The sequence below is a fragment of the Lichenostomus cassidix genome, unplaced genomic scaffold (assembly GCF_008360975.1).
Source record: "Lichenostomus cassidix isolate B80296 unplaced genomic scaffold, HeHo_3.0 HiC_scaffold_40, whole genome shotgun sequence".
In the NCBI taxonomy this organism is placed as follows: domain Eukaryota; kingdom Metazoa; phylum Chordata; class Aves; order Passeriformes; family Meliphagidae; genus Lichenostomus; species Lichenostomus cassidix.
This window is the reverse complement of record NW_028147459.1, coordinates 1,027,316-1,052,595: the sequence shown is the minus strand read 5'-3', so window position 1 is coordinate 1,052,595 and position 25,280 is coordinate 1,027,316. Positions and strand designations below refer to the sequence as shown.

The window sequence follows — 25,280 nt, the reverse complement described above, 5'->3', positions numbered from 1 at the left end:
AATCCCCTCAGGGACCCAAAATTCCTCTCAGGGCCAAAAAAAAAAATCCCTTCAAGGCCCTAAAATTCCCCTCAGGAACTCCAAATTCACCTCAGGAACCCAAAATCTCCCTCAAGGATCCTGAATTCCTCTCAGGGCCCTAAAGTTTCCCTCAGAAACCCGAAATTCCCTTCATGGATCCCAAATTTCCCCTCAGGGACCCCTAAATCCCCTCAGGGCCCTAAAATTTCCCTCAGGAACCCAAATTTCCCCTCAGAATCCCAAAATCTCCTCATGGTCCTAAAATTCCCCCTGAGGGATCCCAAATTCACCTCAGGAGCACAAAATTCCCCTCAGGAATCCAAAATTTCCCCTCAGGAACCCAAAATTCCCCTCAGGAACCTAAAAATCCCCCTCAGAATCCCAAATTCCCCTCAGGGCCCTAAAATTTCTCCTCAGAAATCCAAAATCTCCTCAGGGCCAAAAAATTCCCCCTCAGGAACCCAAATTCCCCTCAGGGATCCCAAAATTCCTCTCAGGGCCTTCAAATTTCCCTCAGGAACCCAAAATCTCCTCAGGGCCAAAAAAATCCCTTCAAGGCCCTAAAATTCACCCTCAGGAACCCCAAATTCCCCTCAGGGATACAAAAATCCCACAAATCCCATCAAAATCCTCCAAAATGCCCCAAAATCCCCTCAAAATGCCCCAAAAATCCCCTCAGGGATCCAAAAATTCCCAAATTCCCCCAAAATCCCCAAATCCCCCTAAAAATCCCCCTAAATCCCCCTAAAAATCCCCCAAATTGCCCCAAATCTCCCCAAAATCTCCCCAAAAATTCCCCAAAATCCACCCAAACCCCCCAAAAATCTCCCCAAAATCCCCTCAGGGATCTAAAAATCCCCCAAATTCCCGCCAAAATCCCCTCAAAATTCCCCAAAAATCCTGCAATATCCCCGAAAATCCCTGAAAATCCCCCAAAAATCCCCAAAATCCCCCAGATTCCCCCCAAAATCCCCTCAGGGTTCCACCCCCAAATCCCCAAATCTCCCCAAAATCACCCCAAAATCCCCAAATCCACCCAAAATCCCCCAAATCTCCCAAACCCCCAAATTCCCACCCAAATCCCTCAGGGATCCAAAAACCCCAAATCCCCCAAAATCCCCCTCCCAAATTCCCCAAAATCCTCCCCAAAATCTCCCCCAAAACCCAAAATTCCCCAAAATGCCCAAAATCCCCCAAAACCCCCAGAATCTCCCAAATCTCCCCAAAATCTTCCAAATTTCCCCAAAATCCATCCAAAATCCCCCAAATCCGTCCACAATCCCCCAAATCCTGCCAAAATCCCCCCACATCCCCAAAATCCCCAAATCTCCCAAAATCTCCCAAAATCCTCCCAAAATCCCCAAATCCCCCAAAATCCCCCAAATCTCCTCCAAAATCTCCCCAAATCCTCCAAAATCTCCCCAAATCTCCCCAAAAATCCCCCATACTCCTCCCAAAATTCCCCAAAATCTTCCAAAATACCCCCAAATCCCCCCAAAATCTCCCCAAATTCCCCAAAATCTCCCCCAATTCCCCAAAATCTCCCCAAAAATCCCCAAAACTCCCAAAATCTTCCCAAATCCCCAAGTCCCCCAATATCCCTCCCCCAAATCCCCCAAAATCCCCAAAAAATCCCCCAAATCTCCCCAAAATTCCCCCAAAATCCCCCCTCACCGTCTGTCCGCAGCCGGACGCTCTCTGGCCGCGCTGCCCCCAGGATGACCACTCTCTCCAGCCAGGACGGGCTGGACAGCGAGCCGCGAGGGTCAGCCGAGCTGCGGGGGAATCGGGGTGGTTTTGGGGGGATTTTTGGGGTATTTTGGGGTGGTTTTGGGCTGTTTTTAGGGCTGGTTTTGGGTCTAGTTTTGGGGCTGTTTTTGGGGTGGTTTTGGGGCTGGTTTTGGGCCCTTTTTAGGGTATTTTTGGGGTGGTTTTGGGCTGTTTTTAGGGCTGGTTTTGGGTTGGTTTTGGGTCTAGTTTTGGGGTGGTTTTGGGGTGGTTTTGGGGCTGGTTTTGGGGTGGTTTTGGGGTGGTTTTGGGGCTGGTTTTGGGGTGGTTTTGGGCCCTTTTTAGGGTATTTTTGGGGTGGTTTTAGGGCTGGTTTTGGGGCAGTTTTGGGTCTAGTTTTGGGGTGGTTTTGGGGCAGTTTTGGGGCTGTTTTTGGGGTGGTTTTCGGCTGGTTTTGGGCCGTTTTTAGGGTATTTTTGGGTTAATTTTTGGGTGGTTTTAGGGCTGTTTTTGGGGTGGTTTTGGGTCTCGTTTTGGGGTGGTTTTGGGGCTGGTTTTGGGGTGGTTTTAGGGCTGGTTTTGGGCCGTTTTTAGGTTATTTTTGGGCTGGTTTTGGGCCCTTTTTAGGGTATTTTTGGGCTATTTTTGGGCCGTTTTTAGGGTATTTTTGGGCTAATTTTTGGGGTGGTTTTAGGGCTGGTTTTGGGGCGGTTTTGGGTTGGTTTTGGGGTGGTTTTGGGGCTGTTTTTGAGGTGGTTTTCGGCTGGTTTTGGGCCGTTTTTAGGTTATTTTTGGGCTGGTTTTGGGCCCTTTTTAGGGTATTTTTGGGCTAATTTTTGGGGTGGTTTTAGGGCTGGTTTTGGGTTGGTTTTGGGGCAGTTTTGGGTCTAGTTTTGGGGTGGTTTTGGGGCTGTTTTTGGGCCGTTTTTAGGTTATTTTTGGGCTGGTTTTGGGCCCTTTTTAGGGTATTTTTGGGCTAATTTTTGGGGTGGTTTTAGGGCTGGTTTTGGGGTGGTTTTGGGTCTAGTTTTGGGGTGGTTTTGGGGCTGTTTTTGGGGTGGTTTTCGGCTGGTTTTGGGCCGTTTTTAGGTTATTTTTGGGCTGGTTTTGGGCCGTTTTTAGGTTATTTTTGGGCTGGTTTTGGGCCCTTTTTAGGGTATTTTTGGGCTAATTTTTGGGGTGGTTTTAGGGCTGGTTTTGGGGTGGTTTTGGGTCTAGTTTTGGGGTGGTTTTGGGGCTGTTTTTGGGGTGGTTTTCGGCTGGTTTTGGGCCGTTTTTAGGTTATTTTTGGGCTGGTTTTGGGCCGTTTTTAGGTTATTTTTGGGCTGGTTTTGGGCCCTTTTTAGGGTATTTTTGGGCTAATTTTTGGGGTGGTTTTAGGGCTGGTTTTCAGCTGTTTTTAGGGCTGTTTTTTGGGATGGTTTTGTGGTGTTTTAGGGCTGTTTTTGGGGTGATTTTGAGCTGTTTTAGGGCTGGTTTTGGGGTGGTTTTGGGGGAATTTTTAGGCTGTTTTTTGGGCTGTTTTTACCTGGCTGTGAGGATGCCTGGGGGCTCTTCTGGGGTATTTTAGGGCTGTTTTGGGTCTAGTTTTGGGCCATTTTGGGATATTTTTGGGTTATTTTTGGGGTGTTTTTGGGATACCTGGCCGTCAGGGTGTTGTTGGCTGTTCTGGGGTTATTCCAGGGCAGTTTTTGGGTTATTTTTTGGCCATTTTGGGCCATTTTGGGATATTTTTGGGTTATTTTCAGGTTATTTTTGGGGTACCTGGCCGTCAGGGTGTTGTTGGCTGTTCTGTGGTTATTCCAGGGCAGTTTTTGGGTTATTTTTGGGATATTTTTGGGTTATTTTTGGGGTACCTGGCTGTCAAGATGCCATTGAGCTGTTCTGTGGTTATTCCAGGGCAGTTTTTGGGTTATTTTTTGGCCATTTTGGGTTATTTTTTGGCCATTTTGGGGTATTTTGGGGTGTTTTCAGGTTATTTTTGGGGTACCTGGCCGTCAGGGTGTTGTTGGCTGTTCTGGGGTTATTCCAGGGCAGTTTTTGGGGTATTTTTGGGATATTTTTGGGGTGTTTTTGGGGTACCTGGCCATCAGGGTGCCATTGGCTGTTCTGTGGTTATTTCAGGACAGTTTTTGGGTTATTTTTTGGCCATTTTGGGTTATTTTGGGTTATTTTTGGGTTATTTTCGGGGTGTTTTTGGGGTACCTGGTTGTCAGAGTGTTGTTGGCTGTTCTGGGGTTATTTCAGGGCAGTTTTTGGGTTATTTTTGGGCCATTTTGGGATATTTTTGGGGTACCTGGCTGTCAAGATGCCATTGAGCTGTTCTGTGGTTATTTCAGGGCAGTTTTTGGGCTATTTTTGGGTTATTTTCGGGGTGTTTTTGGGTTATTTTTGGGGTTATTTTTGGGGTACCTGGCTGTCAGGGTGCCTTTGGCTGTTCTGGGGTTATTTCAGGGCAGTTTTTGGGTTATTTTTGGGCCATTTTGGGCCATTTTGGGTTATTTTCAGGTTATTTTTGGGGTACCTGGCCGTCAGGGTGCCATTGGCTGTTCTGGGGTTATTCCAGGGCAGTTTTTGGGTTATTTTTGGGCCATTTTGGGCCATTTTTGGGTTATTTTTGGGGTTATTTTTGGGGTACCTGGCTGTCAGGGTGCCTTTGGCCGTTCTGGGGTTATTTCAGGGCAGTTTTTGGGTTATTTTTGGGCCATTTTGGGTTATTTTTGGGCCATTTTGGGATATTTTTGGGTTATTTTTGGGGTACCTGGCTGTCAAGATGCCATTGAGCTGTTCTGGGGTTATTCCAGGGCAGTTTTTGGGTTATTTTGGGTTATTTTTGGGCCATTTTGGGATTTTTGGGTTATTTTCAGGGTGTTTTTGGGGTACCTGGCCGTCAGGGTGTTGTTGGCTGTTCTGGGGTTATTCCAGGGCAGTTTTTGGGGTATTTTTGGGATATTTTTGGGGTGTTTTTGGGGTACCTGGCCATCAGGGTGCCATTGGCTGTTCTGTGGTTATTTCAGGACAGTTTTTGGGTTATTTTTTGGCCATTTTGGGTTATTTTGGGTTATTTTTGGGTTATTTTCGGGGTGTTTTTGGGGTACCTGGTTGTCAGAGTGTTGTTGGCTGTTCTGGGGTTATTTCAGGGCAGTTTTTGGGTTATTTTTGGGCCATTTTGGGATATTTTTGGGGTACCTGGCTGTCAAGATGCCATTGAGCTGTTCTGTGGTTATTTCAGGGCAGTTTTTGGGCTATTTTTGGGTTATTTTCGGGGTGTTTTTGGGTTATTTTTGGGGTTATTTTTGGGGTACCTGGCTGTCAGGGTGCCTTTGGCTGTTCTGGGGTTATTTCAGGGCAGTTTTTGGGTTATTTTTGGGCCATTTTGGGCCATTTTGGGTTATTTTCAGGTTATTTTTGGGGTACCTGGCCGTCAGGGTGCCATTGGCTGTTCTGGGGTTATTCCAGGGCAGTTTTTGGGTTATTTTTGGGCCATTTTGGGCCATTTTTGGGTTATTTTTGGGGTTATTTTTGGGGTACCTGGCTGTCAGGGTGCCTTTGGCCGTTCTGGGGTTATTTCAGGGCAGTTTTTGGGTTATTTTTGGGCCATTTTGGGTTATTTTTGGGCCATTTTGGGATATTTTTGGGTTATTTTTGGGGTACCTGGCTGTCAAGATGCCATTGAGCTGTTCTGGGGTTATTTCAGGGCAGTTTTTGGGTTATTTTGGGTTATTTTTGGGCCATTTTGGGATTTTTGGGTTATTTTCAGGGTGTTTTTGGGGTACCTGGCCGTCAGGGTGTTGTTGGCTGTTCTGGGGTTATTCCAGGGCAGTTTTTGGGTTATTTTTTGGCCATTTTGGGCCATTTTGGGATATTTTTGGGGTTATTTTTGGGGTACCTGGCTGTCAAGATGCCATTGGCTGTTCTGGGGTTATTTCAGGGCAGTTTTTGGGTTATTTTGGGATATTTTTGGGTTATTTTCAGGGTGTTTTTGGGGTACCTGGCCATCAGGGTGTTGTTGGCTGTTCTGTGGTTATTTCTGGGCAGTTTTTGGGTTATTTTTTGGCCATTTTGGGCCATTTTGGGTTATTTTGGGTTATTTTCAGGTTATTTTTGGGGTACCTGGCCGTCAGGGTGTTGTTGGCGAAGGTGAAGCGTCGATGCAGAAATTGGTTTTTGGTGAGATAATCAAAACTGACACCATCATCCAGGTAAAGCTCCCCCTGCGCCGTGCCCTGGGGGATTTTGGGGAAAAATTAGGGAATTTGGGGGAAAATGAGAGAATTTTGGGGAAAAATGAGGGAATTTTGGGGAAAAATGAGGGAATTTGGGGGAAAAATGAGGGAATTTTGGGGAAAAATGAGGGATTTTGGGGGAAAAATGAGGGAATTTTGGGGAAAAATGGGGAATTTTGGGTAAAAATGGGGAAAATGAAGGAATTTTGGGGAACAATGAGGGAATTTTGGGGAACAATGAGGAGTTTTGGGGGAAAATGAGGGAATTTTGGGGAAAAATGAGGGAATTTTGGGGAACAACGAGGGAATTTTTGGGGAAAAATGAGGGATTTTGGGGGAAAAATGAGGGAATTTGGGGGAAAAATGAGGGAATTTTGGGGAAAAATGAGAGTTTGGGGGAGAAAATGGGGAATTTTTGGGGAAAAATGGTGAAAATGAAGGAATTTTTGGGGAACAATGAGGGAATTTTGGGGAAAAAAGGGATTTTTGGGGAAAAATGAGGGAATTTGGGGGAAAAATGGGGAATTTTGGGGAAAAATGGGGATAATGAAGGAATTTTGGGGAACAATGAGGAGTTTTTCGGGAAAAATGAGGGAATTTTGGGGAAAACTGAGGGAATTTTGGGGAGAAATGAGGAATTTTGGGGGAAAATGGGGGATTTTTGGGGAAAAATGAGGGATTTTTGGGGAAAAATGAGGGAATTTTGGGGAAAAATGGGGAATTTTTGGGGAAAAATGAGGGAATTTTGGGGAAAAATGGGGAATTTTGGGGGAAAAATGAGGGATTTTTGGGGAAAAATGAGGGGATTTTGGGGAAAAATGGGGAATTTTGGGGGAAAAATGGGGAAAATGAAGGAATTTTGGGGAACAATGAGGAAATTTTGGGGAACAATGAGGAGTTTTGGGGGAAAATGAGGGAATTTTGGGGAAAAATGAGGGAATTTTGGGGGAAAAATGGGGAATTTGGGGGAAAAATGAGGGATTTTTGGGGAAAATTGAGGGAATTTTGGGGAACAATGAGGAGTTTTTTGGGAAAAATGGGGAATTTTTGGGGCAATATGAGGGAATTTTGGGGAAAAATGAGGGAATTTTGGGGAAAAATGAGGGAATTTGGGGGAAAAATGGGGAATTTTGGGGGAAAATGGGGATAATGAAGGAATTTTGGGGAACAATGAGGAGTTTTTTGGGAAAAATGAGGGAATTTTGGGGGGAAATGAAGGAATTTTGGGGAAAAATGAGGGAATTTTGGGGAAAAATTAGGGAATTTTGGGGAAAAACGAGGGAGTTTGGGGGTCCCAGGGGAGTTTAGGAGAGAGATCAGGGATTTTGGGGTCCCTGGAGGGAAATTTGGGGGTTCTGGGGAGCAGTTTTGGGGTCTCAGGGGGGAAATTTGGGGTCCCTGGGTAGGGATTTGGGTTTTTTGGGGGGAAATCTGGGCTCCTGTGGGAGATTTTGGGGTCCCTGGGGGTTTTTAGGGTCCCTGGGAGGGGTTTTGGGGGGAATTTGGGGTCCCTGGGTAGGATTCTGGGGTCCCTGAGGGTATTTTTGGGGTCCCTGAGGGGTTTTTTGGGGTCTCTGGGCTCACCTGGGGGTTTTTGGGGTCCCTGGGTGGGGTTTTTGGGGTTTTTAGGGTCCCTGAGGGTATTTTTGGGATCTCTGAGGTTATTTTTGGGGTCCCTAGGTGGGATTTTGGGGTCCCTGAGGGTATTTTTAGGGTCCCTGGGTGGGATTTTGAGGTTCCTGAGGGTATTTTTGGGGTCCTAGGGTGGTTTTTTTGGGGTCTGTGACTCACCTGGGGGCTGAGGGCCACGAGGAGGGTGAAGGGATCTCTGAGGGGTTTTTTGGGGTCCCTGGGTGGGATTTTGGGGGTTTTTAGGGTCCCTAGGTGGGATTTTGCAGGTTTTAGGGTCCCTGGGTGGGGTTTTGGGGAGAATTTGGGGTTTCTGGATGGGATTTTAGGGTCCCTGGGTGGGATTTTGGGGTTTTTAGGGTCCCTGGGTGGGATTTTGAGGTCCCTGAGGGTATTTTTGGGGTCCTAGGGTGGTTTTTTTGGGGTCTGTGGCTCACCTGGGGGCTGAGGGCCACGAGGAGGGTGAAGGGATCTCTGAGGGGTTTTTTTGGGGTCTCTGAGGTATTTTTATGGTCCCTGAGGATATTTTTGGGGTCCCTGGGTGGGATTTTGGGGTTTTTAGGGTCCCTGGGTGGGATTTTGGGGATATTTTTGGGGTCTGTGGCTCACCTGGGGGCTGAGGGCCACGAGGAGGGTGAAGGGATCTCCCCTCATGGCCTCGGTGGAGCGGCGAGGTCGATCCTGCCGCGGGATCACCGTTCCTCCCCGCTGGAACACCGGGATCTGGGGGGGTCAGGACCCCAAAAAAAACCCGTGAGAAAACACACAGGAATCCCACAAAAAAATCTCAGAAAAATCGCCTACAAAAATATCCCAAAAATCCATAAAAAACCATTAAAAAACCCACAAAATCGCCATAAAAAACCTGCAAAACCACCCAAAAAAACCCCCAAAAAAACCACAAAAAACCCATAAAGACACATGAGAAAACACACAGGAATCCCACCAAAAAAATCTCACAAAATCTCCGAAAAATCGCCTACAAAAATATCCCAAAAATCCATAAAAACCCATAAAAAACCCACAAAATCGCCATAAAAAACCTGCAAAAACACCAAAGAAACCCCAAAAAAACCCCAAAAAACCCATAAAAACCCATGAGAAAACACACAGGAATCCCACCAAAAAAATCTCACAAAATCTCAGAAAAATCGCCTACAAAAATATCCCAAAAATCCGTAAAAACCCATTAAAAACCCACAAAATCGCCATAAAAAACCTGCAAAAACACCAAAAAAAACCCCCAAAAAAGCCACAAAAACACCTCAAAAAAACCCATAAAAACACATGAGAAAACACACAGGAACGCCATAAAAATCCCTCAGAAAACCCCAGAAAAATTGCTCACAATAACACCGTAAAAAAACCCAAAAAACCTACAAAAACCCAAAAAAATCCCACAAAAAACCCACAAAAACACCACAAGAAAACACACAGAAACACCATAAAAATCCCTCAGAAAATCCCAGAAAAATTGCTCACAAAAACACCATAAAAAAACCCAAAAAACCCATAAAAACTCCACAAAACCCCACAAAAAACTCACAAAAAACCCCCACAAAAAAACCCAAAAAATCCCACAAAAACCCCACAAAAACACAACGAGAAAACCCACAGAAACACCATAAAAATCCCTCAGAAAATCCCAGAAAAATTGCTCACAATAACACCATAAAAAACCAAAAAAAAACCCCATAAAAAACCCCACAAAATCCCCATAAAAAACCTGCAGAAACACCCAAAAAAAACCCCAAAAAAACCACAAAAACACCACAAAAAACCCATAAAAACACATGAGAAAACACACAGGAACACCATAAAAATCCCTCAGAAAATCCCAGAAAAATTGCTCATAATAACACCATAAAAAACCAAAAAAACCCCATAAAAAACCCCACAAAATCCCCATAAAAAAACCTGCAAAATCCCCACAAAAAAAACCTGCAAAAACACCACAAAAAACCCCAAAAAACCCACAGAAACACATGAGAAAACCCACAGGAACACCATAAAAAATCCCTCAGAAAATCCCAGAAAAATCCTCCACAGAAATACCATAAAAAATCCCACAAAATCCCACAAAATCCCACAAAAACACCCCGAGAAAATACACAGAAACCCCACAAAAATCCCTCAGAAAACCCCAGGAAAATCGACCCCAGAAATACCATAAAAAAGCCACAAAAACCCACAAAAACCCCCATAAAAAACCCAAAAAATCCCACAAAAAACCCACAAAACCACCATGAGAAAATAAAAAGAAACACCATAAAAATCCCTCAGAAAACCCCGGAAAAATTGCTCATAATAACACCATAAAAAACCCAAAAAAACCCCATAAAAAACCCCTCAAAAAACCTGCAAAAATCCCCACAAAAATCCCTCACAAAACCACCATAAAAACCCAAAAAAAAAAAACCTGCAAACACCCCCAACAAAACCCTCACAAAAACCCCACAAAACCCCACAAAAAAACCTACAAAACCCTTACAAAAATCCCCAGTAAAACCCCACAACAACCCTCACAAAAATCCCACGAAAATCCCCCAAAAACCCCACAAAAAAACCCCCAACCCTCACAAAAACCCCACAAAAATCCCCACAAAAATCCCAGAAAAACCCTCACAAAACCCCACAAAAATCCCAGAGAAACCCTCACAAAACCCCACAAAAATCCCAGAAAAACCCTCACAAAACCCCACAAAAATCCCAGAAAAACCCTCACAAAACCCCACAAAATCCCCACAAAAAACCCTCACAAAAACCCCAGAAAAATCCCAGAAAAACCCTCACAAAAACCCCACAAAAATCCCAGAAAAACCCTCACAAAAACCCCACAAAAATCCCAGAAAAACCCTCACAAAAACCCCACAAAAATCCCCACAAAATCTCACAAAAAACCTCACAAAAACCCCACAAAAATCCCAGAAAAACCCTCACAAAAACCCCACAAAAATCCCCACAAAAATCTCACAAAAAACCCTCACAAAACCCCACAAAAAACCCTCACAAAAATCCCCACAAAAAACCCTCACAAAACCCCACAAAAATCCCAGAAAACCCTCACAAAACCCTCACAAAAACCCCACAAAAAACCCACACAAACACCTCCAAAAACTGCATAAAAACCCCACAAAAAAAACCTGCAAATAACACCACAACCATCACAAAAACCCCACAAAAATCCCCACAAAAATCCCTCACAAAACCACCATAAAAACCCCCAAAAAAAAACCTGCAAACACCCCCAACAAAACCCTCACAAAACCCTCACAAAAACCCCACAAAACCCCACAAAAAAAACCTACAAAACCCTCACAAAAATCCCCAGTAAAACCCCACAACAACCCTCACAAAAATCCCACGAAAATCCCCCCAAAAACCCCACAAAAAACCCCCAACCCTCACAAAAACCCCACAAAAATCCCCACAAAAAACCCTCACAAAAACCCCACAAAAATCCCAGAAAAACCCTCACAAAACCCCACAAAAATCCCCACAAAATCTCACAAAAACCCCACAAAAATCCCCACAAAATCTCACCAAAAACCCTCACAAAACCCCACAAAAATCCCCACAAAATCTCACCAAAAACCCTCACAAAACCCCACAAAAATCCCCACAAAAATCTCACAAAAAACCCTCACAAAAACCCCACAAAAATCCCAGAAAAACCCTCACAAAACCCCACAAAAATCCCACAAAAACCCCACAAAAATCTCACAAAAAACCCTCATAAAAACCCCACAAAAATCCCACAAAAACCCTCACAAAACCTCACAAAAATCCCCACAAAAAACCCTCACAAAAACCCCACAAAAACCCTCACAAAAACCCCACAAAAATCCCCACAAAATCTCACAAAAAACCCTCACAAAACCCCACAAAAATCCCAGAAAAACCCTCACAAAACCCCACAAAAATCCCCACAAAAATCTCACAAAAAACCCTCACAAAAACCCCACAAAAATCCCAGAAAAACCCTCACAAAACCCCACAAAAATCCCACAAAAACCCCACAAAATCTCACAAAAAACCCTCACAAAAACCCCACAAAAATCCCAGAAAAACCCTCATAAAAACCCCACAAAAATCCCCACAAAAAACCCTCACAAAACCCCACAAAAATCCCAGAAAAACCCTCATAAAAACCCCACAAAAATCCCAGAAAAACCCTCACAAAACCCCACAAAAATCCCAGAAAAACCCTCACAAAACCCCACAAAAATCCCACAAAAAACCCACACAAAAACCCCACAAAAATCCCCACAAAATCTCACAAAAAACCCTCACAAAACCCCACAAAATCCCAGAAAAACCCTCACAAAACCCCACAAAAATCCCCACAAAATCTCACAAAAAACCCTCACAAAAAACCCTCACAAAAACCCCACAAAAATGCCAGAAAAACCCTCACAAAAACCCCACAAAAATCCCAGAAAAACCCTCACAAAAACCCCACAAAAATCCCCACAAAAATGCCAGAAAAACCCTCACAAAACCCCACAAAAATCCCAGAAAAACCCTCACAAAACCCCACAAAAATCCCCACAAAAAACCCTCACAAAACCCCACAAAAATCCCAGAAAAACCCTCACAAAACCCCACAAAAATCCCAGAAAAACCCTCACAAAAACCCCACAAAATCCCCACAAAAAACCCACACAAACACCTCCAAAAACTGCACAAAAACCCCACAAAAAAAACCTGCAAATAGCACCACAACCATCGCAAAAACCCCACAAAAATCCCCACAAAAACCCCACAAAAACCCCACAAAAACCCCACAGAAACCCCACAAAAAAATCCCAAACTCCCTCGTCTCACCACCACCACCTTTCCCCCATTGGAACGAAAGGATTTTGGGGTTTCCAGAAGGATTTTGGGGTTTCTGGATCATTTTGGGGTTTCTGGATCATTTTGGGGTTTCTGGATCATTTTGGGGTGTCCAGAAGGGTTTTTTGGGGTCCCAACTCCCTCCCCAAACCCCCCAAAAACCCCACAAATCACCCACAGAGCTGAGAGTCCCTATTGGAATTGGGGGTTTTTTGGGTTCCAAAGGGATTTTTGGGGATCCTTTTAGGTTTTTGGGTTCAGAGGGATTTTGGGATGTCCAGAAGGGATTTTTAGGGTCCCAACTCCCTCCCCAAACCCCCCAAAAACCCCACAAATCACCCACAGAGCTGAGGGTCCCTATTGGAATTGGGGTTTTTTTGGGGGGATTTTGGGGGATCCTGGTGGGTTTTGTGGTTCCAGCATAATTTTGGGGTTTCTGGATCATTTTGGGGTGTCCAGAGGGGTTTTTTAGGGTCCCAACTCCCTCCCCAAACCCCCAAAAACCCCACAAATCACCCACAGAGCTGAGAGTCCCTATTGGAATTGGGGGATTTTTTGGGGTCCAGGGGGATTTTGGGGGATCCTTTTAGGTTTTTGGGTTCAGGGGGATTTTGGGGTGTCCAGAGGGGTTTTTTAGGGTCCCAACTCCCTCCCCAAACCCCCAAAAACCCCACAAATCACTCACAGAGCTCAGGGTCCCTATTGGAATTGGGGGATTTTTTGGGGTCCAGAGAGATTTTGAAGGGATCCTGGTAGGTTTTGGGGTTTCCAGGACAATTTTGGGGTTTCTGGATCATTTTGGGGTGTCCAGAAGGGATTTTTAGGGTCCCAACTCCCTCCCCAAACCCCCCAAAAACCCCCCAACTCACACTGCTGAGGGTCACAGGCACGTAGAGGGTTTGGGGCGCTCGGTGCTGCTCGTGGGTTTCATCGTCATACCACACCTGGGGGGAAATTTGGGGTTCAGAGGAGTCCTGCACCCCAAAAAAACCCCAAAAAAATCCCAAAAAACCCCAAACTCACCTCTCCCTCCCCGGGCAGGTAGACATTAACCCCTCGGGCTCCAGGCTCTGTCACAGGGTGAACCAGGAGAACTCGGTCTGGGGGGAAATGGGGTCAGTGAGGGGGGAAACCCCAAAAGGGATCCCAAAAATGACCCTAAAGGGGGTCAGGGATCCTAAAAGGGTCAGGGATCCTAAAAGGGTGAGGGATCCTAAAAGGGTCAGGGGGTTCCTCTCACCCAGCAGGTATTGGTCATCCATGGCGAAGGTGTGAGGATCGTCTGGGAATTCCATCCACAGGGGCCTGGGGGGAAAAAGGGTTTGGGGTCAGTGGGGTTTGGGGTCAGGAATTTGGGATTACAGGGTTTGGGGTCAGGGATTTGGGGTCAGTGGGGTTTGGGGTCAGTGGGGTTTTGGGTCAGAAATTTGGGGTTAAGGGTTTGGGGTCACAGGGATTTGGGGTCACAGGGATTTGAGGTCAGCGGGGTTTGGGGTCAGCGGGGTTTGGAGTCAAGGATTTGGGGTCACAGTGTTTGGGGTCAGTAGGGTTTGAGGTCAAGAATTTGGGGTCAGGGATTTGAGGTCAGCGGGGTTTGGGGTTAGCAGGGTTTGGGGTCAGTAGGGTTTGGGGTCAGTGATTTGGGGTTACAGAGTTTGGGGTCAGTGGGGTTTGGGTCAGTAGGGTTTGGGGTCAGGGGTTTGGGGTTATCCCGGGTGGGTTCAAGGTTATTCCATGTTGGGTTTTGGGATGGATTAGAGATTTTTTAGGGGATTTTTTATGTTTTTTTAGATTTTTAGGGTTTTTTTAGGATCACACACCTCATGACAGGCACCCCATCGCGATGACACCGGTAGAACGCCGTGTACCAGAGCGGGATCAGGGCAGTTTGGGGTTATTTCACATGGGATTTTTGGGGTTTTTTTGGGTTTTTTATAGGTTTTAGGGTTTTTTAGGCTCACCCACCTCATAACAGGCACCCCATCGCGGTGACACCGGTAGAAGGCCGTGTACCAGAGCGGGATCAGGGCGTAGCGGCGCCGCAGAGCCGCTCTCACCGCGGCCAGGTGCTCGGGCTGCAGCAGCCACGGCTCGCGCCGCGCCGTGTCCAGGTGAGCGTGGGCGCGGAAAAAGGGCTGGAAGGCTCCGGCCTGGTACCAGCGCACCTGCAGCTCCCCGGGAGGGTTCTGGAAAAATCCACCCACGTCCGCTGGGAGTGGGGCGGGAGGGGAGAGTGAGGGTGGGGCTGGGGCTGGTCCTGATCCCAATTTAAATCCTGATCCCAATCCCTGATCCCAATCCAAATCCTGATCCCAATCCCTGATCCCAATCCCTGTTCCTTGTCCTGATCCTGATCCAAATCCTGATCCTGATCCCAATCCCTATTCCTTGCCCTGATCCTGATCCTGATCCTGGTCCTAATCCTGATCCCAATCCTGATCTGAATCTTGATGCTGGTCCTAATCCTGATCCTGATCCCTGTTCCTTGTCCTGATCCCGACCCAAATCCTTATCCCAATCCCAAATCCTGATCCCAATCCTGATCCTGATCCTTGATCCTGGCCCCGATCCTGTTCCTGATCCTGATCCCAATCCCAAACCTGGTCCCAATTCCTGACCCTCATCCCATTCCTCATCCTGATCCCAAACCCAGATCCCGATCCTCATCCCTGATCCAGATCCCAATCCCTGTTCCTTGTCCTGATCCCGATCCAAATCCTGTTCCCAATCCCAAACCTGGTCCCGATCCTGGTCCTGGTCCTAATCCTGATTCTGATCCCAATCCCAAACCTGGTCCCGATCCCTGATCCTGTCCTCAGTCCTGTTCCTGATCCCAATCCTAATCCTGATCTCAATTCTGGTCCCAATTCCTGATCCTGATCCCAATCCCAGTCCTGAGCCTGATCCCAATCCTGGTCCTGTTCCTGATCCTGGTCCCAGTCCCTGATCCTGATCCCATTTCTCATCCTGATCCCATTCCCAATCCCAGCCATGATCCCGATCTTGATCCCATTCCTGATCCTGATCCCAATCCCTGATCCCAATCCCTGATCCCAATCCCTGATCCCGATCCCAATCCTGACCCTAGACTCATTTCTGATCCCATTCCTGATCCCGATTCCAATCCTGATCCCAATCCTGACCCCAATCCCAGCCCTAATTTTGTTCCTGCTCCTGATCCCAGCCCTGATCCCTTTTCCAATCCCAGCCCTGATCTCATTCCTGGTCCCATTCCTGAGCCCAACCCCAAATCCCATATCCCTGACCCCAAATCCCCAATCCCTGACCCCAAATCCCTGATCCCAGTGCTCCCAGTACTCCCAGTTCACTCACCCCCGCAGAAGGCCAGCCCCGCCAGCCCGAAGCTCAGGCACATGGGGATGGAGATCCCTGACCCCAAATCCCCAATCCCTGACCCCAAATCCCCAATCCCTGACCCCCAATCCCATATCCCTGACCCCAAATCCCTGATCCCAGTATTCCCAGTATCCCCAGTTCACTCACCCCCGCAGAAGGCCAGCCCCGCCAGCCCGAAGCTCAGGCACATGGGGATGGAGATCCCTGACCCCAAATCCCATATCCCTGACCCCAAATCCCCAATTCCTGACCCCAAATCCCCAATCCCTGACCCCAAATCCCCAATCCCTGACCCCCAATCCCATATCCCTGACCCCATATCCCATACCCCTGACCCCAATCCCAGTGCTCCCAGTGCTCCCAGTACTCCCAGTTCACTCACCCCCGCAGAAGGCCAGCCCGGCCAGCCCGAAGCTCAGGCACATGGGGATGGAGATCCCTGACCCCAAATCCCCAATTCCTGACCCCAAATCCCCAATCCCTGACCCCAAATCCCCAATCCCAGTGCTCCCAGTGCTCCCAGTTCACTCACCCCCGCAGAAGGCCAGCCCTGCCAGCCCGAAGCTCAGGCACATGGGGATGGAGATGCCTGACCCCAAATCCCATATCCCTGACCCCAAATCCCATATCCCTGACCCCAAATCCCCAATCCCTGACCCCAAATCCCCAATCCCAGTGCTCCCAGTGCTCCCAGTATCCCCAGTTCACTCACCCCCGCAGAAGGCCAGCCCTGCCAGCCCGAAGCTCAGGCACATGGGGATGGAGATCCCTGACCCCAAATCCCATATCCCTGACCCCAAATCCCCAATTCCTGACCCCAAATCCCATACCCCTGACCCCAAATCCCATATCCCTGACCCCAATCCCAGTACTCCCAGTATTCCCAGTGCTCCCAGTCACTCACCCCCGCAGAAGGCCAGTCCTGCCAGCCCGAAGCTCAGGCACATGGGGATGGAGATCCCTGATCCTAATCCCTGACCCCAAATCCCATATCCCTGACCCCAAATCCCATATCCCTGACCCCAAATCCCATATCCCTGACCCCAAATCCCCAATTCCTGACCCCAAATCCCCAATCCCTGACCCCAATCCCATACCCCTGACCCCAATCCCAGTGCTCCCAGTATCCCCAGTTCACTCACCCCCGCAGAAGGCCAGCCCTGCCAGCCCGAAGCTCAGGCACATGGGGATGGAGATGCGCAGATGTTCCCAGTCGGCAGTGTTGTCCCCAGTCCACACCGCGCCTGGGGGGACAGGGGGGCAGCGGGGTCACCCCAAAGCCTGGGATTCACCCCAAATCCTGGGATGAATTCCCCCAAATCCCAAAATTCGCCCGAAATCCCAGGATTTCCCCCCAAACCCTGGGATTCTCCCCAACCTCAGGAATTCCCCAAATCCCGGCATTCCCCCTAAACCCCGGGACTCCCCCCAACCCCAAAATTTTCCCAAAATCCCAGGATTTCCCCCCAAATCCCGGGACTCCCCCCAACCCCAAAATTTCCCCAAAATCCCGGGATTTCCCCCCAAATTCTGGGATTCCCCCCAAACCCTGGGATTCTCTCCAACCCCAAAATTTCCCCAAAATCGGGATTTCCCCCAAATCGGCATTCCCCAAATCCCAGCATTCCCCCAAACCCTGGGACACCCCCAACCCCAAAATTTTCCCAATCCCAGGATTTCCCCCAAACCCTGGGATTCTCCCCAACCCTAAGGAATTCCCCAAATCCCGGCATTCCCCCAAACCCCGGACTCCCCCAACCCCAATTTCCCCAAAACCCTCCGATTCCCCCAAATCCTGGGATTCCCCCAAATCCCGCAATTCCCCCAACCCCAAAATTTCCCCAAAATCCCAGGAATTCCCCAAATCCCGGCATTCCCCCTAAACCCCGGGACTCCCCCCAACCCCAAAATTTTCCCAAAATCCCAGGATTTCCCCCCAAACCCGGGGATTCTCCCCAACCCCAGGAATTCCCCAAATCCCGGCATTCCCCCCCAAACCCCGGGACTCCGCCAACCCCAAAATTTCCCAAAATCCCAGGATTTCACCCCAAATCCCGGGATTCCCCCCAGCCCCAGGATTTCCCCAAATCCCGGGATTCCTCCCCAATCCTGGCATTCCCCCCAAATCCTGGCATTCCCTTAAATCCCAGGATTCCCCCCAAATCCCGGCATTCCCCCCAAACCCCAGGATCCCCCAACCCCAAAATTTTCCCAAAATCCCAGGATTTCCCCCCAAAATCCCGGTATTTCCCCCAAATCCCCACCGTAGCGCTGGGATCCGGCGAAGAAGGCGCGGCTGAGCACGAAGGGTCGCAGCTTTCCCCCCGAGCGCCGGATGAGCCCCTCGGCTGTGGCCATGTGCTGGACAACGGGGACAAGGGGTCAGGGACCCCAAAAAGGGGGTTTGGGGATCCTAAAGGGGTTTGGGGGATCCTAAAAGAGGTTTGGGGGGGAAATGAGGGGATTTTGGGGGGAAATGAGGGGTTTTTGGGGATGTTCCGCCAGGGAAAATGAAGATTTTTGGGAAGGTTGGGGGTTCCTGAAAGGATTTAGGGGATCCTAAAAGGGTTTGGGGGATCCTAAAAGGGGTTTGGGGGGGAAATTATGGGTTTTGGGGGGGGAAATGAGGGGTTTTTGGGGATGTTCCGCCAGGGAAAATGAAGATTTTTGGGAAGGTCAGGGGTTTTTGGAGAGCTCTAAGGGGTTCTTGAAAGGATTTAGGGGATCCTGAAAGGATTTAGGGGATCCTAAAAGGGTTTGGGGGATCCTAAAAGGGTTTGGGAAATTATGGGGTTTGGGAGAGAGGAAAGGGGGTTTTGAAATTAGGGTTTTGGGAAATGAGGATTCCTGAAAGGATTTAGGGGATCCTAAGGGGTTTGGGGATCCTAAAGGGTTTGGGGGATCCAAAAGTTTGAAATTATGGGTTTTGGGGAGAAATGAGGTTTTGGGGGAGAAATGAGGGGTTTTTGGGGAGAAATGAGGGGTTTTGGAGATGTTCCGCCAGGGAAAATGAAGATTTTGGGAAGGTTGGGGGTTTTGGGGGAAATTAGGGGTTCTTGAAAGGATTTAGGGGATCCTAAAAGGGTTTGGGGGATCTAAAGGGTTTGGGGGAGAAATTAGGGGTTTTGGGGGAAATGAGGGGTTTGAAATGAGGGGTTTTGGGGATGTTCCTCCAGGAAAATGAAGATTTTTGGGAGGGTTGGGGGTTTTGGAGGGAATTGAGGGGTTCTTGAAAGGATTTAGGGGATCCTGAAAGGTTGGGGATCCTAAAGGTTTGGGGATCCTAAAGGGTTTGGGAAATTATGGGTTTTGGGGAGAAATGAGGGGTTTTTGGGGATGTTCCGCCAGGGAAAATGAAGGTTTTTGGGAGGGTTGGGGGTTTTTGGAGAGCTCTAAGGGGTTCTTGAAAGGATTTAGGGGATCCTAAAAGGGTTTGGGGGATCCTAAAAGGGGTTTGGGGGATCTAAAAGGGTTTGGAAATGAGGGGTTTTTGGGGGGAAATGAGGGGTTTTGGGGGAGAAATGAGGGTTTTTTGGGAGAAATGAGGGGTTCCTGAAAGGATTTAGGGGATCCTAAAAGGGTTTGGAGAGATCCTGAAAGGATTTGGGGGATCCCTGAGAGGGTTTGGGGGATCCCTGGAAGGGTTTTGGGGGGAAATGAGGGGATTTTGGGGGGAAATGAGGGGTTTTGAGGGAGAAATTAGGGTTTTTGGGGGGAAATGAAGGGTTCCTGAAAGGATTTAGGGGATCCTAAAAGGATTTAGGGGATCCTAAAGGGGTTTGGGGGATCCTAAAAGGGGTTTGGGGGGGAAATGAGGGGGTTTGGGGGAGAAATTAGGGGTTTTTGGGGAGGTTCGTCCAGGGAAAATGAAGATTTTTGGGAAGTTTGAGGGTTCCTGAAAGGATTTAGGGGATCCTAAAAGGGGTTTGGGGAGATCCTAAAGGGGTTTGGGGGATCCCTGAAAGGATTTCAGGGGAAAATTTTGGGTTTTGAGTGGTTCCCTCCAGAGAAAATGAGGATTCTTGGGAAGGTCAGAGATTTTTAGGGAGTTCTGACGGTTTTTGGGATGCTCTGGGAGATCGGGATTTTTTTTGGGGTATCTCTGTAGGGTTTTGGGGATCCCTGTAGGGATTTTTTGGGATCTCACTTTGGGATTTTAGTGGATTTTGTGCTCCCTACCCTCAAAACCTCAGGGATTTTTGGGATCTCCTGGGCTCTAGGAAATCGGGATTTTTTCGGGGTAACTCTGTAGGGTTTTGGGGATCCCTGTAAGGATTTTTTTGGGATTTCTCACCACGTAGAGCCCGTAGATGTTGTGCAGCTCCCAAACCCTCAAAATCTCATTTCTGGGATCTCTGATTTTTGGGATTTTTGGGATTTTAGGGGTCTCTGAGGGGTTTGGGGTGCTCTAGGAGATCGGGATTTTTTTGGGGTATCTCTGTAGGGTTTTGGGGATCCCTGTAGGGATTTTTTTGGGGGATTTCTCACCACGTAGAGCCCGTAGATGTTGTGCAGCTCCCGGTGCTACCAACCCTCAAACTCTCAGGGATTTTTTGGGATCTCACTTTGGGATTTTAGTGGATTTTACGGGAGCTCCCAGTGCTCCAAACCCCTCAAAACCTCAGGGATTTTTGGGATCTCCTGGGCTCTAGGAAATCGGGATTTTTTCAGGGTATCTCTGTGGGGTTTTGGGGATCCCTGTAGGGATTTTTTGGGATCCCACTTTGGGATTTTAGTGGATTTTATGGGAGCTCCCGGTGCTCCCAACCCTCCAAATCCCATGGATTTTTGGGATCTGTGAGAGGTTTGGGATGCTCTAGGAGATCGGGATTTTTTCGAGGTACCTCTGTAGGGTTTTGGGGATCCCTGCAGGGATTTTTTTGGGGGATTTCTCACCACGTAGAGCCCGTAGATGTTGTGCAGCTCCCGGTGCTCCCAGCCCCCGAAGTGCCGCGCGTCCTTGTGCATCGTCACCTCGGGGCCGCTGAACACCGACGGCTCGTTCATGTCGTTCCACGTGAACAGCGCCTCCGTGGAGCCCTGGGGGACCCCGAAAACCACCGTGGGGACCCCAAAAACCACCGTGGGACCCCAAAAAATGGGCAGAGCGGGTCCCGAAACCCCCCAGGGGATCCCCGAAATCCTCCCCCAGAAATTTTCGCCCCAAAAAAACTGGGAGATGTTGGAAGGAGGGGGAGAAGTTTTTAGGGGGGAGTCACCCAAAAATTGGGGGGCTTGGGGGGTTGCCAGGAAGGAGGGGAGGTCCCAAAATCCCCCCCCAAAAAATGGACAGAGCGGGTCCCAAAACCCCCCAGGGGGATTCCCAAAATTCCATCCCAAAATTCCATCCCAAAAATGGGGAGAGATGGTAAAAGGAGGAGGAAAAGTTTTGAGAGAAAGAAAAAGGGGTGAGGGGGATTTGGGGGGAGTCACCCAAAAATTGGGGGGCTTGGGGGATTCCCAGAAATGAGGGGAGGTCCCAAAATCCCCCCAAAAATGAAGAGGATTCCCATAAAATCCCCATAAAAATCATCCAAATCCGAGGGGAGGAGGAAAAGCCCCGAGGAAGGAGAGGCTGAGAGGGATTTTGGGGGTCTGAGAGGGATTTGGGGGGGTGTGAGAAGGATTTTGGGGGGTGTGAGGGGATTTTTGGGGGATCTGAGAGATTTTGGGGGTCTGGGAGGGATTTTTGGGATCTAAGAGGGACTTTCGGGGTCTGAAGGGCATTTTGGGGGGGTCTGGGAGGAATTTTTGGGGTCTGAGGGGCATTTTTGGGGTCTGAGGGGGATTTTGGTGGTTCTGAAAGGGATTTTGGGGGGCCTGAGAGGGATTTTTGGTGGTCTCAGAGGGATTTTGGGGATCTGAGAGGGATTTTGGGGGATCTGAGAGGCATTTTGGGGTCTGAGAGGGATTTTTGGGTGGTCTGAGAGAGATTTTTTGGGGTCTGAGAGGAATTTTTGGGGTCTGAGGGGGATTTTGGTGGTTCTGAAAGGGATTTTGGGGGGCCTGAGAGGGATTTTGAGGGGCCTGAGAGGCATTTTTGGTGGTCTCAGAGGGATTTTTGGGGTCTCAGAGGGATTTTGGGGATCTGAGAGGGATTTTGGGGATCTGAAGGGCATTTTTGGGGGGTCTGAGGGGGATTTTTTGGGGTCCCCACCTCGTACTGGTCGTAGGCGAACATGCTCGCCCACCACTCGCGCATCTCGGGGTTGGTGAAGTCGGGGTACGCCGAGGAGCCTGGGGGGCACGTTGGGGGGCTTTGTGAGACCCTGGAGACCCCAAAACCACCCCAAAACCACCCCAAAAACCCCTCAGGACCCCCCAAAATCCCCCCCAGCCCCACTGACCAGACCAGCCTTTCTAGCCGTTGCCATCTTTGGTCTCAATGCGGAGCTCCGCGAGCAGGCCAAGACCTCCTCAGGACCCCCAAAAGCCCCTCAGGACCCCCCAAAATCTTCTCAGGACCCCCAAAATCCCATCAGGAGCCCCCAAATCCCCTAAAACCCCCTCAAGAGCCCCCAAAATCCTCCCCAGCCCTGCTGACCAGGCCAGCCTTTCTAGCCATTCCCATCTTTGGTCTCAACGCGGAGCTCCACAAGCAGCCCAAGACCCCCAAAATCCCCCTCAGGACCCCCAAAAATCCCATCAGAACCCCCCAAAATCCCCTCAAGACCCTCCTAAAGCCCCCCAGGACCCCCCAAATCCCCTAAAACCTTCCTAAAATGCCCTCAAGAGCCCCCAAAATCCCCCCCAGCCCCACTGACCAGGCCAGCCTTTGTAGCTGTTGCCATCCTTGGTCTCCCAACGCGGAGCTCCGTGAGCAGGCCAAGACCCCCAAAAACCCCATCAAGACCCCAAAATCTCCTCAGAACCCCTCAAATCCTAAAACCCCTCAGGACCACCCCAAACCCCCCAGCCCCACTGACCAGACCATCACCAGCCCTTGCTATTGACACCATCCTTAGTTTCAACACACAAACCACGAAACTCCCCAAGCACCCCTTACCCCAAATCCCCCAAAACCCAAAAAAATCCCTAAAAACCCCCCAAATCCCCCCCAGCCCCACTGACCAGGCCAGCACCAGCCCTCGTAGTCGTTGCCATCCTTGGTTTTGACAAAGAGCCCTCTGGCCCTCAGCTCGGCGTGCACTCGGTACCCGCTGTCCACCTTGATGTGGGGGTCCACGATGCTGACCATCTGTGGGGTCAGCCGTTAGGGGGACGTTCCCAAATCCCAATTCTCCCAAATCCCAATCCCAAATTGCCACCCTGATCCCGATTCCAGATGGGAAAAAGCATCTGGAAGGAGCCCCCCAAAATGTCATTGTGGGGTTTTCAAGAGGAGGGAAATCCCAAATTCGGGTTTCTAATTCTGATCCTAATCTCTGTCCTGTTCCTGATCTGATTCCAGCCCTATTTCCCATTTATTCCCATTCCTAATCCCTGATCTCTGTCCCATTCTCATCCCCAATCCCATTCTCCACCCCATTTCCATTCCTGTTCCAAATCCCATTCCCAGCTGACCCCAAAACCAAACCAAATCCCAATTCCACTCCTGTTCCCTTTCCCAAACCTACCCCCAATCCCAATCCCAATCCCAATCCCATCCCCATCCTGTGTTTCCACACTGCCAGGTGCTCCAGCAGCTCCTGAGATTTTGGGAATTTTGTGGGATCCCATTCTAAACCCATCCCAGTCCCACCCCCAATCCAATCCCACCCCCAATCCCAAACCCAATCCCATTCCCACCCCAATCCCAATCCCACCCTGCACTTCTGGCCGCCAGGTGCTCCAGCAGCTTCCAAAGTTTCAGGAATTTTGTGGGATCCCATCCCAAACCCATCCCCAGTCCCATTCCCAACCTGATCCCAAAGCCAATCCCAATTCCACCCCAATCCCAATCCCATCCCATTCCCATTCCCAATCCCATTCTCACCCCAATCCCAATTCCACCCCAATCCCATCCCCACCCTGCATTTCCAGGCTGCCAGGTGCTCCAGCAGCTCCTGAGATTTTGGGAATTTTGTGGGATCCCACCCCAATCCCATTCCCACTCCATTCCCACCCCAATCCCATCCCCACCCTGCATTTCCAGGCCACCAGGCGCTCCAGCATCTCCCGGGGTTTTGGGAATTTTGTGGGATCCCATCCCAAACCCATCCCAAAGCCACCCCAATCCCAAATCTAATCCCATTCCCACCCCAATCCCATCCCCACCCTGCGTTTCCAGGCTGCCAGGTGCTCCAGCAGCTCCTGAGATTTTGGGAATTTTGTGGGATCCCACCCCAATCCCATTCCCACTCCATTCCCACCCCAAATCCCATCCCCACCCTGGCATTTCCAGGCCGCCAGGTGCTCCAGCATCTCCCGGGGTTTCGGGAATTTTGTGGGATTCCATCCCAAACCCATCCCAATCCCACTCCAAACCCATTCCCAATCCCAAACCCACCCTAATCCCATCCCAATCCAATCCCATTCCCAATCCCACCCCAATCCCATCCCCACCTTGCATTTCCAGGCTGCCAGGCGCTCCAGCAGCTCCCGAGGCTTCGGGAATTTTGTGGGATTCCATCCCAAACCCATCCCAAACCCACCCCAATCCCAAATCCAATCCCAATCCCACCCCAATCCCATCCCCACCCTGCGTTTCCGGGCCGCCAGGCGCTCCAGCATCTCCCGTGGTTTGGGGAATTTGGCAGGATCCCAGGTAAAATATCGTTTCCCGTCGGCGTGTTCGATGTCCAGCCAGATGACGTCCAGCGGCAGCTCGTGCTCCTCAAAGCCTCTCTCCACAGCCTCCACATCCGCCTCGTCCTGGTAGTTCCAGCGGCTCTGGTGGTAGCCCAGGGAGAAGAGGGGCGGCAGGGCCTGGGTGCCTGTGGGGTGGGGGGAAAATGGGGTTGGGGGGAGAAATTCCCGTGAAAATCGCACCAAAAATGGGATTGGGGTGGGAAATTGCTGTGAAAATCGCCCTAAAAATGGGATTGGGGTGGGAAATTTCCGTGAAAATCGCCCTAAAAATGGGATTGGGGTGGGAAATTCCTGTGAAAATTGCCCTAAAAATGGGATTGGGGTGGGAAATTCCCGTGAAAATTGCCCTAAATATGGGACTGGGGGAGAAATTCCTGTGAAAATTGCCCTAAAAATGGGATTGGGGTGGGAAATTCCTGTGAAAATCGCACTAAAAATGGGAATGGGGTGGGAAATTCCCGTGAAAATCGCCCTAGAAATGGGAATGGGGTGGGAAAAATCCCCATAAAATTTGTCCTAAAATTGGGAGTGGGCTGGAAGAGAAAATTCCTGTGAAAATCACCCTAAAAATGGGAATGGGGTGGGTGGGAAAAGTCCCCATCCCCATCATGCTGTCCCCATCCCACTGTCCCCATCCCAGTCCCACTGTCCCCATCCCACTGTCCCCATCCCACTGTCCCCACCCCACTGTCCCCATCCCGCTGTCCCCATCATGCTGTCCCCACCCCAGTC

The 25,280-nt window shown here is 49.4% G+C and overlaps 1 protein-coding gene across 1 annotated transcript in view; it reads right to left on the bottom strand.

Moving 5' to 3' along the window:
- GANAB (glucosidase II alpha subunit) overlaps positions 1 to 25,280 on the bottom strand; it is a 42,160-nt gene that overhangs the window by 1,780 nt on the left and 15,100 nt on the right. Inside the window, exons 14-24 of the mRNA XM_085046607.1 lie at positions 21,955 to 22,034; positions 20,694 to 20,837; positions 18,062 to 18,158; positions 16,940 to 17,041; positions 14,406 to 14,649; positions 13,681 to 13,745; positions 13,464 to 13,540; positions 13,310 to 13,384; positions 8,214 to 8,327; positions 5,863 to 5,975; positions 1,696 to 1,796 (exon numbers count right to left, since the gene is read on the bottom strand). Coding sequence (XP_084902733.1) covers positions 1,696 to 1,796; positions 5,863 to 5,975; positions 8,214 to 8,327; positions 13,310 to 13,384; positions 13,464 to 13,540; positions 13,681 to 13,745; positions 14,406 to 14,649; positions 16,940 to 17,041; positions 18,062 to 18,158; positions 20,694 to 20,837; positions 21,955 to 22,034 — 1,212 coding nt within the window. The remainder of the gene's footprint in view (positions 1 to 1,695; positions 1,797 to 5,862; positions 5,976 to 8,213; positions 8,328 to 13,309; positions 13,385 to 13,463; positions 13,541 to 13,680; positions 13,746 to 14,405; positions 14,650 to 16,939; positions 17,042 to 18,061; positions 18,159 to 20,693; positions 20,838 to 21,954; positions 22,035 to 25,280) is intronic.